The 17,320-nt window shown below is 46.1% G+C and overlaps 1 protein-coding gene across 1 annotated transcript in view; it reads right to left on the bottom strand.

Moving 5' to 3' along the window:
- Positions 1-17,320, bottom strand: part of Iqck (IQ motif containing K) — a gene marked incomplete at its 5' end in the record, with an annotated part of 95,915 nt that overhangs the window by 55,986 nt on the left and 22,609 nt on the right. Inside the window, 2 exons of the mRNA XM_042054011.1 lie at positions 15,553-15,650; positions 16,863-16,992. Coding sequence (XP_041909945.1) covers positions 15,553-15,650; positions 16,863-16,992 — 228 coding nt within the window. The remainder of the gene's footprint in view (positions 1-15,552; positions 15,651-16,862; positions 16,993-17,320) is intronic.

Below are 17,320 nucleotides of genomic sequence, written 5' to 3'. Positions count from 1 at the left end.
TTTCAAACGTTTTATTTGTGTGTGTGTGTGTGTGTGTGTGTGTGTGTGTGTGTGCGCACGTGCACATGTGTGTGTGTGTGTACGAAATGAACAAATGAACACACAGCCAAGACTGGAAGAACATCCCAGGCAAGTCCAGTCCTGATTGCTGCTGATTCATAGAAAAAATGATGAGCTAAATAAACAGCCATAATTTTAAGTCACTAATGGAAGCTATTTTTGTGGTCAAAAGTTAAGTGATGCTGTTTGTGTTTAACAACTGAAACACAAGTTGTGGTACAGTGATGGTGTCCCCCATCTGGCAGTCGCTCAAGACCGCTACCTCAGCCATCTGGCAGAAAGCCATGCCCCTGCAGACAAAGCTCCAAGCCAGAGGAGGAGAGTCATACCACGAAGCCACTGCCCTTCATTTGTAAAAGAACCCTGGGGTCACCCTTGGGACAGGGCTGTTGGATTTTGTCTTTAAAGCCTTGTTCTCAAAGTTGGACTTTGATTTTAGAAACAAAGACAACTTCCAGCCAAGTCTGGGGAACGAAACGGTCAATGCTCCTTTGTTAAGACGAGAACAAAAAAAGGAACACGACTATAAAGTTATCATAGGGTTTTGCTTGCATGGTTCACAAGCTGGGTCTGACAGCAGTTCGAAGAGTCGTCATGGGAACTGTTTGTTCTTTGAAAAATTAAAACGATTAAAAAATTTTAAATTTGGTATATAGAAAGTATACATATTTATAGGTTATCTCATGGTGCTTTGGTATTTATCTGTTCATATGCAGTGCGCAGTGTTCAAATTAAGTTAAACATATCTCTCTGTTCACATGGCTCACTTCTTTGCATTGCATAATGGGACATATTTCTTGCACCAATGACCCTGTTACCTTGATGAATGTTGGCTTGGAGCCAGAATGCCAGGTTTGGACCCTGGCTCTTCCTCTTAGAAGTCTCGTGGATTAACTGTGCATCTCTCTGGACCTCAGTTTCTTCAGTCACAAAGTAGGGAAGACAAAGCCATCCATTCTTGGAGCTACGCTGAAGACGGCACAAGGCTGGGCTGGGGCTCACTGGTAGAGTGTTTGCCTCTTGTGCAGGAGGCCCTGATCTTAATCCCTAGCACCACATAAAACTGAGTGCTGTGGTGCATAGTGGTAATCCCAGAACTAAGGAAGTAGAGGCAGGAGGATCGGAAGCTCAAGGTCGTCCTTGGCTACATATCCAGTTTTAGGCTAGCCTGGGGTACATGAGACCCAGTCTCAAAACACCACTATCATTAAAACAACATGGCAATATAAAGCAGTATCATGATATGGTCCCCAGATCTCCAGCGTTAGAATGTTCGATTCCCCCATGTGAGGAGGCTTGGAGGGTGTAGCCTACTTGAGGGTGTGCCACTGAGGGCTGGTTTGAGTTGGATCTTTCCGTTTCTTACTTGTGGTTTGAGAAGTGAGCTCTCTGATCCAGCTCCAGGTGCCATGTCTTCTACCTGCTGTCCCCACCATTATGGACGCTAATCCTCTGAAACTAGAAGCTCAAAATAAATACTTTCTTCTATAAGTTGCCATGGCCACAGTGTCTTATTGAAGCAGCAGAAGAACTACTAACATAATCAGACCCTAGCACACACAGTGACTTTAATATCAAAAACAGCCACTTGTGGGTAAGCCGGCCTCCTGACACTGATTCAGATGGCAGCTGACAGGCCGTTACAAAAGAGTCCCTACTTTATGTTATTATTCATTGAGGTGCTAAGTCCCCAAATAAGAATTTGGGGTTGGCTGTTGGGACCCATTTGATTGTCAGGACTGGTTTTGGCTTGTAGGGAGTTCCTCATCTCTGTAGATGAGGAAGGACTATTTCCAGGATCATTTCCACCATCATCTGCCTAGGAAGTCACCCGGAGTGAGCTGCTGAGGTGCAGCAGCAGCAGCAGCACTGATTGGCATCCTGGCTCAGCCGAGAACTGGCTCTGACCTTGTAAATGCAAATACGATACTCCTCTTTTATCCAGACTGCTAAGAACACCAGCTACACCACCAGGCCATTCTCCAGAACCAATGGAATCTCATGCACAAACACATGCTTGAGATCTGCTGAGAGAGAGCTTGAGTGTTCTCGCGCGAAAGGTAATTACATGCTGCGCTCTGAGCGTCCCTGTTCCCACCAAATTCATCTGCTAAAGCGAAGGCAACAAGAGGCGAGGATGGGGAAAGTGATTAGGTCATATGAGTACAGCCTGTGAGGGGAACTGAAACAGGCGTCTAGAAGCTGCTTTTCCTAAAAGGCATGGTCTCCTCACTTGGTCCACAAGGTAACCAAAGACAGGATGGAAGCCTGACATCTCTGCCTTCATTCTGTTTGTCTCCTTTACTTTGGCTGAAGACACAGAGACAAATCACTGTCCCTAATCTTTCCTCTGGTCACTGAGGATTCCTTTCCTCATGTAGCAATGGTGAGGCCACACTGAGGAGCAGAAGCGATGGAGGCCTGAGGATAAGATGAATCCCTGTGCAGAACTGAAAGGGGGCTAAGATCAACCGGAGCCCACCTTAACCAGGCCTACTTAATTGCACACACCCCTTGTCCTCTGCCCCAGTTCTTTCTCTACTTAAGCTTAAAAGCTCATGTCAGTATCCCAAAGACAGACTTGGATCCCTGTGCCTCTTTTAGCTGCTTCTCTTCCCAATGTGGCCATATAAAATATATCTCCGGTCTCTGCTCTTTACAATCATGTCTCTTTAGCTGGCACAGGCGGCTGAGCCTAGCTTTGTGGGAAGCGGGCTATGAGAGCCCTGACTCTTGGTCCTAGAAACTCTAGGTATGGGATTAACAGTCTCATGAAAAGAGGCCCCACGTTGGGATGGCATAAGAGACAGACTGGAGGCACCCTCAGATGGGCTTGAAGAGTGGAGGTAAGAATGTAGGCGTTCAAGGCCATCCTCAGCAACACATTGACTAGAGGCCAACCTGAGCAGCAAGAGATCATGTCTTGAAAAAAATAAAAGGTGTGTGTCGGGGGAGAAGGGTTGTATTATCAGTGAACCAGGAAGTAGGCCCTCCTTGAAGTAGGACCAAGAAAGAGAGGGAAAGGCTGGATATAACGGCACATCCCTTTAATCCTAGCACTTGGGAGGCAGAGGCAGGCAGATCGCTGAGCTCAGAGCTATCGTGATCTACATCATGGGTTCTAGAACATCCAGGGCTACAATAGTAATACTGTCTCACAAAGAAGAAGGAGGAGGAGGGAGAGGAGGAGAAATAAGAGGAGGAGGAGGAGGAGAAATAAGAGGAGGAGGAGGAGGAGGAGGAGGAGGAGGAGGAATAAAAAGGCAGTGGCAGGGCCGGGCGGTGGTGGCTCACACCTTTAATCCCAGCACTCGGGAGGCAGAGGCAGGCGGATCTCTGAGTTCGAGGCCAGCCTGGTCTACAAGAGCTAGTTCCAGGACAGGCTCTAGAAACTACAGGGAAACCCTGTCTCGAAAAACCAAAAAAAAAAAAAAAAAAGGCAGTGGCAGTGGCGACATGGGAAGGAAAAGAACTCCTGAGGGCCCTGCTGACTGAGAACAGATACTTTTGCAAATAATGTTACAAAGCTGTGGCTGCATACAAATAATAACTGATAACCAACTTGAAGAAGGAAAGATGTCTCATGCCCTTAAGGGTTTCAGTCCATCCATGCACTGTGGCAAAGTACAGCAAACACTGCCACAAAAGGACTGTTTGCCTCCTGACAGTTGAGAGCGAAAAGAGAGCGAGGAAGGTCACACCCAATGAACTAACTTCCTTCCACCTTCCCCTCTCCTGCCACTGAAGGTTCCACCACTTCTCAGTAGTGCCATAGGGTGGGATTTAAATGCCAAACCTTGACAAGCTCCATCATTTATCCCCATATAAATAAATAAATAAATAAACAGTAGATCCAAGCACTTGCAGGTCCCTTCCAGAATTACCACTTACATGGCCCGGGAGAAGTGTCAGTCAGTTCCTAAACCACTTGGTACACAAGTTGGGATCCCTAAAACCCCTGCAAGGCTGGGGGCAGAAGGAACTGTGTCTACAGAATTCTAGTGCCCCTGCCCCCACTGTCCCCACCCCCACTGTGAGATGAGAGATAGTAACAGGAGACTCCCTAGAAGCTGCCAGCCAAATATCTGGGCTCACACAGTGACAAACAAGAGACCTTATCTCAAAAAGGTAGAAAGTGAAGACTGAGACCTAAGGTTGTCTGCGGACCTCTACATATGTGCTAATGGCACACATGTGCCTGCACTCACAAACACATGGCTTCCTCATACACATAAACACCTGCAAAGATTTTGAAAAAGAAGAAATTATCTCTTATGTGCAATAGTTACAGGAGATTACCAGAAGACTAACAACCTCTATAACATGTTTCTGTCACGTAAATGCAATCTTCAGAACAGGCCCTGACTTTGAAAGAACAATATTCACCCACTTATCCGTTCCTCCAGCCACCCAGCCACCCAACCACCATAAACATTTTGCTGCTTTGGAGCCACACTGTGAAGCAAAACAGAAAATAAGTAAACCAGGCATAAATAACCATAAGCCAGCATTTTAAGAGCAAACTAGAAGTCAGCAATTATTCTTTAGCCATATCAAGATGAAATGTCAAGGGTTCCACTAAGCCATGAATGACTCCACTGTTTAAGAGCCATTTGGATGCGAGTTTGGTGGCTGGTGACAGATAGAGAAGCCCCAGTTGTGTGCACTTTGTTTGGTGGCTGCTCATTGCTCAGCTGAAGCATCTATGCCCGCCGACAGCACGAGAGGAACAGCTGCGTGGGAAAAGGGCAAACCAGAATAGCAGACGTTCCACTTGGAGGTGACAAATGTAGAGGCAGAAATAAGTGCATTTTTAAACCTTCAAGAATAGTCCAACCAAAGGTCACGCAACCAGGGCACGGAGAAACAGAGAGAATCATATTGAATTAAGAAATCCTAAGTCAGGAAAGTAAAAAAGTGAATATCTAACCTGTCTTGGATATGTGTAGCATTCAAAGACCTAAGCGTCCTGGGAGAAGGCAAAGGAGCTAACATTCCTTGGTACCCATGAGAATTACTAAATAAATATTATTAAATATTTGCATACTTCCTCCCAATAATAGGAGATACTCTGTTATCTCTTTAGTATTTGAGAAAATTAAAGCTCATTCTTAAAGATTTATTTTTACGTGTGTGTGTGTGTGTGTGTGTGTGTGTGTGTGTGTGTGTGTGGCACATGTGTGCAGGTGCTCAAAAAGGCCAGAAGAGGGCCCCAGATCCCCCAGGGCTGGAGTTACAGGCAATTGTGAGCTACATGACATGGGTGCTGGGAACTGAACTCAGGTCTTCTGCAAGAACAGCAAGTGCTCTTAACTGCTGTACCACCTCTCCATCCCCCAAACTCAGATTATTTAAGGACATACTGCAAATACATGGTCCAATGGGATTCTGGGCTTGTTGATCAGTTCTTGCAGATGAAAACTCCGAGAACCCACATTCTTCCTGATCTGTCACTATGACGTGTACACGTTGCTGCTGTATCCAAGTCCTAGGCAACATCCAATGGCTGACTGCTTGTTTTTGTTTCTGTTCCCAGGCTGACTTAGAACTCTTAGCAGCAGCATCTCCTTCCCCCTTCCATCCCCATCCCTCCCCACTCAGCCTCCTAGTGTGGAATGCTGGTACTGACATCTCATGTTTAGACTGTTTTCATTTACCCAGCCACAGCTCATCTGCTAGATGTCAAAGATGAAATACAAGTTGGCACAAGTCTGCCTCGTTAATCTCTAATACACACCGAAATACCTTGGATTCTTTGGAAGCAGTTCATCATTGCCTGGGGCTCGAAACTGTTTTCTGTCCCTTTGTTTCAAGATTATTTATGAAACATTAGATATGCAATCTTCAATGTGAAATCTTAATTATGGCCCTTTTAGATGATTTCATACCCTCTGAAGAGTGTAAATTAGAAAAAAATAACAGCAGAGTGAACTACAGGACACACTGTGAACACAGCTGCCCTAGGTCCCAAAAGGAATCCAGCATTGGCTCCAGGCTCGCTGTTCCTCCAGTCAGTCTTAAGGGAAATCTCAGACACAGAGGTAAGAAGAGCCTCTCCATCACCCTTCACCTAACACAGGGTTTACTAGCATCTGTGGCTTTCAGGACAGGGCCAGTCCTAAGAGGCAGATACTCTGTGTCCACAGTCCCTGGACCCATGGTCACATGCAGACAACCTTGTGGCATGTGCATCTGTGTGGGGTATTTGCTAGGCTTCCAACGCTCATTCACTGAGCCACACCACCAACCCCACCTGCAGACATTCTGAATGAGTTTGCAAAGCCCCCACTGTGAGCATCTCATTGTCTCATCGTGCCCTATCCTGTGCCCTATCAACCTAATGAAAGGCCGCAGCACACTGAATCTACTCTGTCCAGCAGCAGCAGAAGGAAGCAGGCAGGACTGGAAAGGTGGCTCAGTGGTAAGACGCTTGTGGGGCAAGCACGAGGACCGAGTTCAGATCCCCACGAAAGCTGGACATGGTGCTCCATGCATGTAACCCTCCTCACTGGAAGCTCAGCGGCGGGTCAGTCCAGCTCAGAAGGTCAGTTCCAAGTTCACCGAGACAAGCTGTCTCAAAAAACAAGGCGGAGGGCAGTAAAAGAATAAAAGAGGATCCTGGAAGTAGATCTCTGGCCTCCACACAAGGACACACACAAATGAGTGTGCCCCCACATGTGCAAACACATACACCATACGCACATGCATGTGCACACACACATGCGCGCACACACAGGAAGGCAGAGTTGCTGGAGGGTGACAGAGAGGTCCTCCTGTTTTTCATTCAGCGACAAGAACCCAAGTGTCAGGACCAGTCCCAGGAACAATGCTGGGCCCAGAGGCACTCTCCTCCTCAACCCCTCCAGCCTCATTCCCTCTCCACCCAGCCACACCTGGCAGCTTTTAAAACCACAGAGAGAGGACGGGTAGAGCCTAAGAGAGAATACAAGTAGTGAATGGAAGCCATGGGGCCTGTGAGCAGGGAGTGAGAATTTGAAGCAGCTTAGCTTTCATAACCTGAGGCCAGCATCCATCTGTTTCCCAGCAGTCAGCAGTGAGGGGAAAGTGGGCGTTTCTAGTGTCTGTGCAGAGAGCAGCCTTCAGTTCTGTCTACCAGGAGGGACAAGGGCCCAGACAGGATCACCTAAGGTGTCCTCTGTCACTCGCTAGCTGGGTGATTCCAGGTAAAAATGAATTTCCCTGAGTTTTCAGACTTTCCTTCAAGAGGGGATGGGGTAGAAAAAAGAGGACCTAGTTTAGGAAGTTCTCAGGGTGGAACAGGCTGATGAATGGTGAGCGTTTGACCCCTGCTGATAGGCTGCAAACCATTGAGGTGATGATAGCTCTTCTCACTTTCCTGGATACCACCCCCGCCCCTTTTAATTTCATCTGTGTTTGAGGTACGTGTGTGCATGTCTGCATTGTATGGAGGTTGGAGGATAGCTTCAGGTGTCATTCCTCCTCACGTGCCTTCTACCTTGTCTCTCTGGGACCTGGGGCTTACTATGTGGCTAGTCAGGCTGGCTAGACCATTTCAGGGATCACCCTGTCTCTGCCTCCCCAGCACTGAGAAAATGCTATTATCCCTGGATTGTTTATGGGTGCTGGGGATGGAAGTCAGGTCCTCATGCTTACACAGCAAGCATTTTATTGGCTGAACTACTTTCCTAGCCCCTCTGTTTCCAATGGTTTCTCCAGTGTCAGGCAAAACAGAGAGAGGAGAGTCTCCCCTACTGTGATACTGGACTTGCTGCCGATCATCTCTTTGGCCTTTTTGATTTACACTCTGATGTGGGATTCCCTTCTGTCTACTATGAATATGTTTTATTACCATTGGTTAATAAAGAAACTGCTTCAGCCTATAGCAGGGCAGAATATAGCCAGGCTGGAAGAGATATATAGGGAGAGTAGGCAAAATCAAGGAGATGCCATGTAGCTGCCAAAGGAGATGATCACCAGAACCTTACCAGGTAAGCCACAGCCTGGTGGAGATACACAGAATAATAGAAATTGGTTACTTTAAGATATAAGAGCTAGCCAGTAAGAAGCCTGAGCTAATGGGCCAAACAGTGCTGTAATTAATATAGTTTCTGTGTGATTATTTGGGTCTTGGTGGCCAGGAAACAAAGGAGCAGTCTCCATTTATAAAATGGTGTACCCACTGTCTGGCATGGATTCACATAAGACCTAAAAAAGCTTAAGAAAAAACAAAAGAGCTTCTAGACTCACAAAAATGGGAGCCAAGTGTGACTTCTTGTTAGTCACATTTTTTTTCCAGATAGGCTCTGTTTGCTGGAGGCAAACAGAGTCATGGCTCCTTTAAGGGAAGGTTTCCTGACTCAGCATCAGCAGCGAAAACTACATGGCTTCTTTGAGAGACAGCTTCTTGGTTTGTGCTCTGGATTTTTCAGGAGGCTGAGCTCTTGGATGGGGTTTGTGGGCACCATGCTGCAAGTTACTTGGTGGCAGCATGGGCCAACTGCTTCTCAGAGTTGAGGTGGTGAGCGGTGACTTCCATCTGGCAGTCCAAGAGCTGGTAGTGAACGCATCTCTGTCACGCTAAAAGGCTGAGAGAGGCTGAGCCAGCATCCAGGGCTGCTGCGACCACACTGCTTACCATTTTAAAATGATCCTTGTCAGAAAAGGATTTCAGATACACCATAGGATAGATTCAGACATAAAAGACCTCTAAACAAGACACAGTGTGTTTAAAAAATGTATGTAGGATTGTGAGAGAGAGAAAAAAAGGATATAGACAGTTATAAAAAGAAGTAAATGCTTTTAAAAAATAAAACAAAGTCTTTAAAGAGAGTAAAATTTTATAATTTTATATTATAAAAAGATAAAAATTTATATTTATAAAAATATAAAAGAGTACAGACAGTCATATATTAAAGGAATAGAGAAAAATATGCCATATAAAGATGGACTATACACAGAGAGTCTGGATTATGCATATTATTGTGTTTTCTTTGAATTTTTTTGACTGCAGAGACACATTTAATTCTGGGGGCTGCTAAGTCAAACTAACATAAAGGTTATCTTGACTTCAAAATTTGGGTCTAAGGATATGTTGCTTTGGAAAAGAGGTTCTGCTTTTGTTCCCACAGAAGATGAGATCCTGTGGATTCCTTTCAGACTAATGTAGCTTGATGGAACAAGACCCCCCGAATGTTCTCCGTGAACCCCTAAAAGTACTTTGTCCAACAAAAAGAAGAAGTAGTTTGGAGAAAACTAAACCCAAATTCCCAAAGTGATTGCTTATAAATGTTTGTTTTCATTTAAAAGTGGTTGGGTATAAATTGTTAATGGTCACAGTCAATCTCTTTTTTAAAAAAATAATAAGGAAGATATATACGTTGGTATGAACTTTGGTTTATTGATACAAATTTAAAGTTAATTTTGTTATATGTATTTCTGTTCTTATTTAAAGTAATATGTTTAGACATCTCATTTAAAAATGTAATGTATAATTAAAAATTACAGATTAATAGTCATTTATAATAGTCAAACTTGTAGTCATGTTAGGTTTTCTAGATATATAGAGATATATTTCAGTTAATCTTCAACACTTTCAAAGGCCTATAGAATATGGCATTTAAAATGTTTTAAGAACTTAGGCTTTTCTTTTTTTTTTTTTTTTTTGGTTTTTCGAGACAGGGTTTCCCTGTAGTTTCTAGAGCCTGTCCTGGAACTAGCTCTTGTAGACCAGGCTGGCCTCAAACTCAGAGATCCTCCGAGTGCTGGGATTAAAGGCGTGCGCCACCACCGCCTGGCTAATTTAGGCTTTTCTTGACAGTGAGATATGTCTGCTTCTGGCAGCACTATTTACTGCAGAGAGGTTGATGGGCATTGAAGAAACTCATTATGGAATTTGCCTTCAATGTGACAAAGCTAGCCATTTGGGCAAGAAATTGTTCTTGCCTGGACTGCTTAATGGTATGCTGTATAAACTGAACATGCAGGACCCACAGAAAAATGACTGTTGAACGTGCCTAAAGAAGGTGAGACAGCTCTCCAGAGTCCCTGTTTCACAGAAGAAACTGTCAGACGTTCTGCAGGACACAGAAGAAAGCAACTGATGAACTTTACTATTACAAGGCAGAACAGATCTTCAAATTTCCTGCTTTATAGAAAAGTCTGGGGGATACTACGGGCCTGTAGGCTGAAGATAGATGCTCCAATGATACAGAAGAACTTTGGGTGACTTTCCAGGCAGCAAGATGTCTCTGTCAATTCTAAAGTTTTGGAAGTTGCTTATAATACACTTCCTGTTTACTTAGGTAATATTATATCCTTCAGGGGTCTTTGAAGAGTTGAAATTGTTATAGTTTTCCTTAGTTATAATAAAAGATAAATTAGGTGTGAAACTTTAGAATCACAAAGATAAAATAGATGATAGTATATTTTCTTTAATTATGCCAGATACAAATAGACTAAATATTGTAACTGTGATTCTTGCTTGAACATGCTTTGTTACATGCAAATTTATTATGTTAAAGTTAAAACCTTCCTTTTTATTTAGACAGAAAAAGAGAGATGGTGTGGGATTCCCCTCTTTATGCTATGAATATGTTTTATTACCATTGGTTAATAAAGAAACTGCTTCAGCCTATAGCAGGACAGAATATAGCCAGGCTGAAAGAGATATATAGAGAGAGTGGGTAGAATTGAGGAGATGCCATGTAGCTGCCAAAGGAGATGGTCACCAGACCTTACCAAGTAAGCCACAGCCTAGTGGAGATACACAGAATAATAGAAATTGGTTACTTTAAGATATAAGAGCTATCCAATAAGAAGACTGAACTAATTAGGCCAAACAGTGTTATAATTAATATAGTTTCTGTGTGATTATTCAGGTCTGGGCAGCCAGCAAACAAAAGAGCAGTCTCTGGTTATGACAGTCTACCTCAGCAAAGCCACGTGTTAGCGAAAACACTGTGTTCACTGTGGCCTGGCTGGGTGTGGAGGAGCAAGATAGGGGGAGGCATTGAAGGGCCTCAGTTTGAATGCACCAGGCCCATGTGGCAAAACTAACCACTTCCCACAGAGCAATGTGAAGATAGCCTTTCGTGGATGGAAGGGATGAAGCTCCTGTTCTCCTCTGTGCCCAGGACCACAAATGACAACTGATCCATACTGTCAGGAAAGAGGAGGCCCAGGGCTGGGGCTGGGCCTTGCTGAGCCATCATGCAAGCTGAGGCCAGAGTAGAACTGCTCAGGCTCTAGCAGGTGCTCAATGAAGATGGAGAACCTTCTAGAGACCCAAGATGATTGTTTGACAGGTTTGAATAAGGCCCTCTTCCCCTTTTCCCATGAGGCTATCAATAAAATAAACCTGCTCATGAAATCATTGCAGCCCTTGTTCTCCTGCCTCCACCCTTCCTTGGGTTGGGCCAAGCACTGAGATACAGAAACAAGAGGGAGGTTACATGGGAGAAGCACTTGTTGTACAGGGACACTAAATTGCTACAGAGTTAACATTTATTGAGATCCCTGTAGGTTCCCATCTGCCCTGAACAGTGCACCAGTGGCCTTGTCCTATCGCAGGAAGAATCCTTTGGGCAACACTTGACTGTCCTCCTTGTATCTGCATGGGAACTGTGGTGACTCAGAAGACGAGAGCCACTGGCTTTATGGAGGTGACCTCAGGGTCTAGGAGATGATCAGTCCCAAGCAGACATGCTTTTGACCTTGGTGCTGGGGGTTTGAACTCAGGGCCTTGAACGCTGGAGAAGAGCTGCAATGCTGGTCTATGCCCTCGGCCCCTTTCTCAATTTCATTCTTGAGATGCCAGCATGCCAAGGTGCCAAGGCCAGTCTTCAACTTGTCCTAGGAAGCTGAGACAGCAAGTGTGTGGTACGACACCTGCCAGAGACAGACTTCAAAATTATATAATGTTGGCTCCAGAGTCTTGCTCCTCACCAAGGCCTGATTTACTGACTGCTAATTGGTGGTAGGAAATCAGGCTGTGCCATTTCCTGGCCTCGGAGCTTTCTCCTGCTACTGACTAAAACTCAGGAACAGATGTCTTGCTCCCCTGCCTGTCCAGAACTTCTCTCTAGGAAATAAGTCCAACAGAATGGCCTTCCAAAAAGAAGACGGGTGTTGGCCAAGGACATAGTAACAACTGTGCATCTTTGCTGTCTAACTGTGCTCTCATTGAGGACCAGCCCTGTGTTTATCAACGCTAGGGGCTTGGTAGAGTATTACTGAGCATTGAGAAGTATAAAACTAAGATAGGATCTCTGTCCTCAGAATACTCAAAATAGTTGGAAGGCAGGCATGTATAAAATTAAATATCTGTGGGTTAAGAATGTCTTAATTGAGGCTGTCTGAATTTACCATAAAATGAGGAACAGATGAGCGCTCTGAAATTTGAGAGCTGGGATCAGTTGCCTCTCCTTTAGGCCTCCAGGGAGCTGGGAGACCGGGAGGTGTCCCACAGCTGAGTCTGGAAAACATGTAGCACTTGACTATGCAGAGGAGAGGAGCACAAGCAGTGATTTCTAAAACAAGGAGGAACAAATGCACAGAGGCCCTGACGTGGCGAGGCTGGGGCAGGGGCAGGGGCATGAGCATCTGTTTAGCTGGGTGGGGTACCTGGAAAGAAAAGCGAGAGAAGGAGGAAGAGGAGGAAGGAGAGTTGGAGAGCGCCTTGAAAGCCAGGCTAGGTGGCAACATCATGTACATTTACCATTGTCACGTGGTATGGTAGCCCAAGTGTTCAAGGTCTTCCCCATGGTGGTGCTATCGGGAGAGCTGCATAGAATACAAAGTATGGGACTCTGGAGTGTATCACCAAAAGGGACTGGCATCCCAGCCCCTTTTCTTGTTTCTAGCTTGTGGTGTGAGTGGTTTCACTCTGCCCTCTGCTGCTACCGTGGTGTGGTGCCTGGCACAAAGCAACAGTGACTCTGTCATGGGGAACCTCCAATACTGTGAGCCCAAACCAAACATTTTCTCTTCATCAGTTGATTATCTCAGGAGTTTCACTGTAGTGACAGAAGCTGACTAACACAGCATGCTGAACCAATTCCTACCAGTAGGGTGGAGAATACCCCTCGGTTTGCAGAATCCAACCAGAGCACGCATAACACCCTGACTTTGACCCCCAGCGATCTTGAAGTCAGGCATGGTAACACACATTTGTAGCCCTAGCTCTGGGGAGGCAACAGGAGGAGGATCAGAAGTTCAAGGTAATCTTTGGCCACAGAGTAAGTCAGGGACCAGCCTAGGCTATATGAGGCCCTGCCTCAAACAAAACGATGAAATGGGGGGAGCACAAATATGACTAATATCTTCTAATTCATTTTTGCTTCAAGTAAAGAAACAATTACCATGGGAATCTACCAGAAGGAACATTATGTCTCGTGGATCCAAGTGGTGAGCAACTGGGAGCCACAGTATAGGCGTAAGTCACAGGTACGAGGTGAGGGGAGAAGAGGTCTCACTAAACAAAAGTCAAACATTTTGTAGGGCACATGGAAACAATCTCCACGAAATAGAAAAATGCCATCAAAGGAGGACCAGTTTGTCTTAGACGGTGACCCTTGGGAGGTCAGAAGGCCAACCATGTGGTGATGCCATTGACTGTGATGACATTTACAGACCCCAGCTTTGTCTGTCACCTGCCTTTCACCATAATCACTGCCTACTGTCTAAGTGCCATCGTAAGTCCTTTCACCTGGATCTGAATTCCGGAACCTACTGAAGCTCTGCGCCCTTCCCTCTTCTCATCACTGGACACAGGCAATACTCAGAGAATTTCCTGGGGCTGAAGTGAGCACTGATATAAAGGACGCCAATGCACTTAGCAGAGAGGCCGGTGCAGAGTAGCAGGTGACCCTCTTCTGGTGTTGTGGACTACTGTCCTCTGAGCATGGTAGCCATTACCATCTCCATGAGAGCAGCTGAAACTACCCACAGGAGATGTTCAAGGCTGGGCTTGTTGTTTCTTTGCAGGAGGGGTAGGGAGGGAGGGTCATTAGACCATCACCTAAGATTATAGATACTCCTTCCAATACCTCTCCCCTACAAGGTGCAGCTGCTAAAATGTATAGTGCGTAGAGGGTTAAATGAAAGGGAGGCACAAGGCAATGGGGAGGTTGCCTTCCATGTTGGAGTGACACTTGGCAGTGATTCGACTGTTTTGGGGTCACCCACACTCCCATTACAACTCCTTACCTACACTCCGTAAGTAAGCCCAATAAACATTGGTTGGCCAAGTTGGACTTCAGTGAAATTTTTATATTGGTTGGTCATTGGTGCCTTATCTGAGGTAAGTAGAGTGTTTGTGTTGCCCTAGGGAAAGTTCACAAAACAGAGGGGGACATCCAAAAGTTTAGTTTTCAAAACCATGTGGGAAGCAGTCCTCCAAATCGTCCTGTGAGAGGCAGAGAAGAAAAGCCCTGAGGGCCTCTATCAGGCTGTGACAGGATCGGTGGATGGGCTTAAGTGACTTCAGCATGGTAGTACATGTGTGTGCTGAGCACTTGGCTCACACCATCTCCCAGAGTAGGTAGCAGGGAAGCTGGAGGCAGTGGCATAGCATTTTGATGCCAGCCTGATGAGTCAGGTTGGAGGACTGGGTGTTCAAGATAAGGATTTGAGGATAGCCTGGGGTACATGAGGCCCTGTTTAAACAAACAAACAAACAAACAAACAAACTTCAAACCTAAACCAACCAATCAAAAAGTTAGCAAAAAATGGAGAAAGGAGAGGCCAGAGGAGCCAGCCCAATCCAGAGACCAATAAGAAGCAAGCATGGTGTACTGTCAGCTTTAGCTGACACAACCCAGAGTCACCTCAGCCCTACTGAGGAATTATCTAGACCGGATTGGTCAGTGAGCATTTCTGGGGAAGGCTGCCTGACTGCTAATTGATGTAGGAAGACACAGCCCACTGTGGGCAGCAGCATTCCCTAAGCAGGGGCTCCTCGGAGTGTATAAGAGAGAGGAAAGCTAGCTGGAAGCAAGGGGCCTGCATGCATTGTTTCTCTCTGCTGTGGGTGTGACACGACATGCTGCTTCAATACCCTGTGCTGTGACTTCTCAGCTGTGGTGGACTGGAACCTGGAATTGAAAGCCAAATGAATCCTTTCCTCCCCTATGCTCCACTTTGTCAGCACACTGTCATGGCCACGAAAATGAAAGCAGGACATGGGGTTAAACAGCATTCGCAACAAATGGGAATAGAACTAAGAGAGCTGCTTGATGCCAAATTTCACATCAGGGTAGGCAGGAAGGCTAGTCAACAGAGACCTCTCGGGAGCCCAGGTGGCCAGAGTTGGCAGTACATGCACATTTGTGTAGTACTAGATGTTGTGGCTGAGCGGAAGGCAGGGGGGCAAGTGGCCCAAACTTGGGCTTCCCTTGTAAAGGGGTCATTTTTGAGGATAATAGCTCAATGGTACCAAGCTCATGGGCTGCCATCAGACTGAAATGAATGAGCAAGAACCTAAAAATATGGGCATCCCACCAAACCACTGACCTCAAAACACTTTTCTCTCTTTGCTTGATGAAGCAGGCTGGCCATTCCAGGGAGCAGAACTGGAAAGATGAACATTTCCAGATAATCTCTGGGGGAACCTGAAACAAGAATAGTCCCAATGAAAACCCCAAAAGACCTGGATTCATCTGAAAAAGACATTCACTGCTTAAGAGAGAGAGGAAGAGAGGGAGGCGAGGAGGGAGAGATGGAGGGAGGGGAACATATTTCATCTGGGCTGGGCTGTAGCATCTCAGCTGGCCGAGTGCTTGCCTAGCATGCAGGAAGCCCTGGCTTTGATCTCCAGCACCCAATAAACTGGGTGTGGGGGTGCAGGCCTGTATTATAGCATTCAAGAAGTAGTGGCAGGAGGACCAAACGTTTCAGGCAAACCTGGCTATATAGAAGTTCAAGGCAAGACCAGGAGACCCTGTCTGAAAAACAAGACAGAAAGTGCCATCTATTCAATAGCACAGTCTGACTCGTCACTGTCTGCTTCAGGCTGCTGAGTGGGACTGGGTTACTAAGAGACTAAACTCGGCCCAGTGAGCCTCTGCACTCTGGCAAGGATGTGGTCTGGGGCCTGCCCAGGTCACGGCCTCCAGGTACCTGCTTGCAGCACCCAGACAGTCACAGCACAGAGGCCAGTGTCTGCGAGAGCAGTGGGGTGTGAGCATGAGGTATGACAGAAATTGAGTCTAGAGAGGGGCTGGGATGGGGGGTTCAACAGATGGGGCCTGACAGCCACAATAATGGCATCAGTGACTAACCAGGGTCCACAACACAAGAAGAAAGAGCAAAGGGAGGCCTCATGAGCTGAGGGACCAGCAGGCTGGACCTGGAGACCTGACGACAAGACCTTTCTTCTATTCTGTGCATCTGTTTACCCTCCCTGACTCTAGCCTAGGATTTAGTAGCGAATCACAGTGCTTGCTACATTCTCTCGACTACATGCTAACCTTTCAAGATGTCAGCGATCCAAGAACACTCCCCTTACAAATGAGAACTCTGAGGCTGGGGAGGCGGGAGGGGGTGCAGCTTAGCTCAGGTCCTGAGTTCAACTCCCAGCACCAATGTGAATAAAGCCAAATGTAGCAGTGTGGGCTTGTGACCCCAGTGCTGGGGAGCGGGATTCTTGGGGCTCGCTCTAGCCAGCTTAGACTGTTTGGGGAGCTCCAGGCCTGCCTCCAAAGACAAAACAAAATGAAGGACTACAACGCACATGCCTATGTCTCTGAGCACCCCACCCCACCCTGTGAGTGTCAATATTACACCCCAAACTACAGAAGATGCAGGCTCGCCTCCTTACTTACAGGTCTTGGGCTCTACTGTTTCTGCCTTCCTGGGAGGACAAGGCACAGGAGGCACCACTGGGAATGGGTGCACCGGGAGGTAGTGCTCCATGTTGAAGCCATGAGGAACCAGTTCATCCAACGGCGTGACCTACGGGCAGCAGGGCAGGGCAGTCAGTTCCAGAACAGCTTCGATAATTGGATTTTCTTTATTTTTTAATTTAAAAATTCAGCTTATTTATGGCGGTGGCACACACACATGCCACAGCACATACATGGAGGTCAGAGGACAATCTGTGGAAGTTTGTCCTCTCCTTCCATCCTTTGAGACCCAGGAACTAAACTCAGGTTATCAGGCTTAGCAGCAAGCACCTTTGCACACTGAGCTGTCTCACCAGCCTTCGGTTTTATCATCATCATCATCATCATCATCATCATCATCATCATCATCATCATCACTTTTTTGTTTTTTTTTGTTT

This window comes from Arvicola amphibius, chromosome 1, assembly GCF_903992535.2.
Source record: "Arvicola amphibius chromosome 1, mArvAmp1.2, whole genome shotgun sequence".
Classification (NCBI taxonomy): Eukaryota; Metazoa; Chordata; class Mammalia; order Rodentia; family Cricetidae; genus Arvicola; species Arvicola amphibius.
Note: the sequence above shows the minus strand (reverse complement) of the source record. Positions and strands in the feature narration are given on the sequence as shown.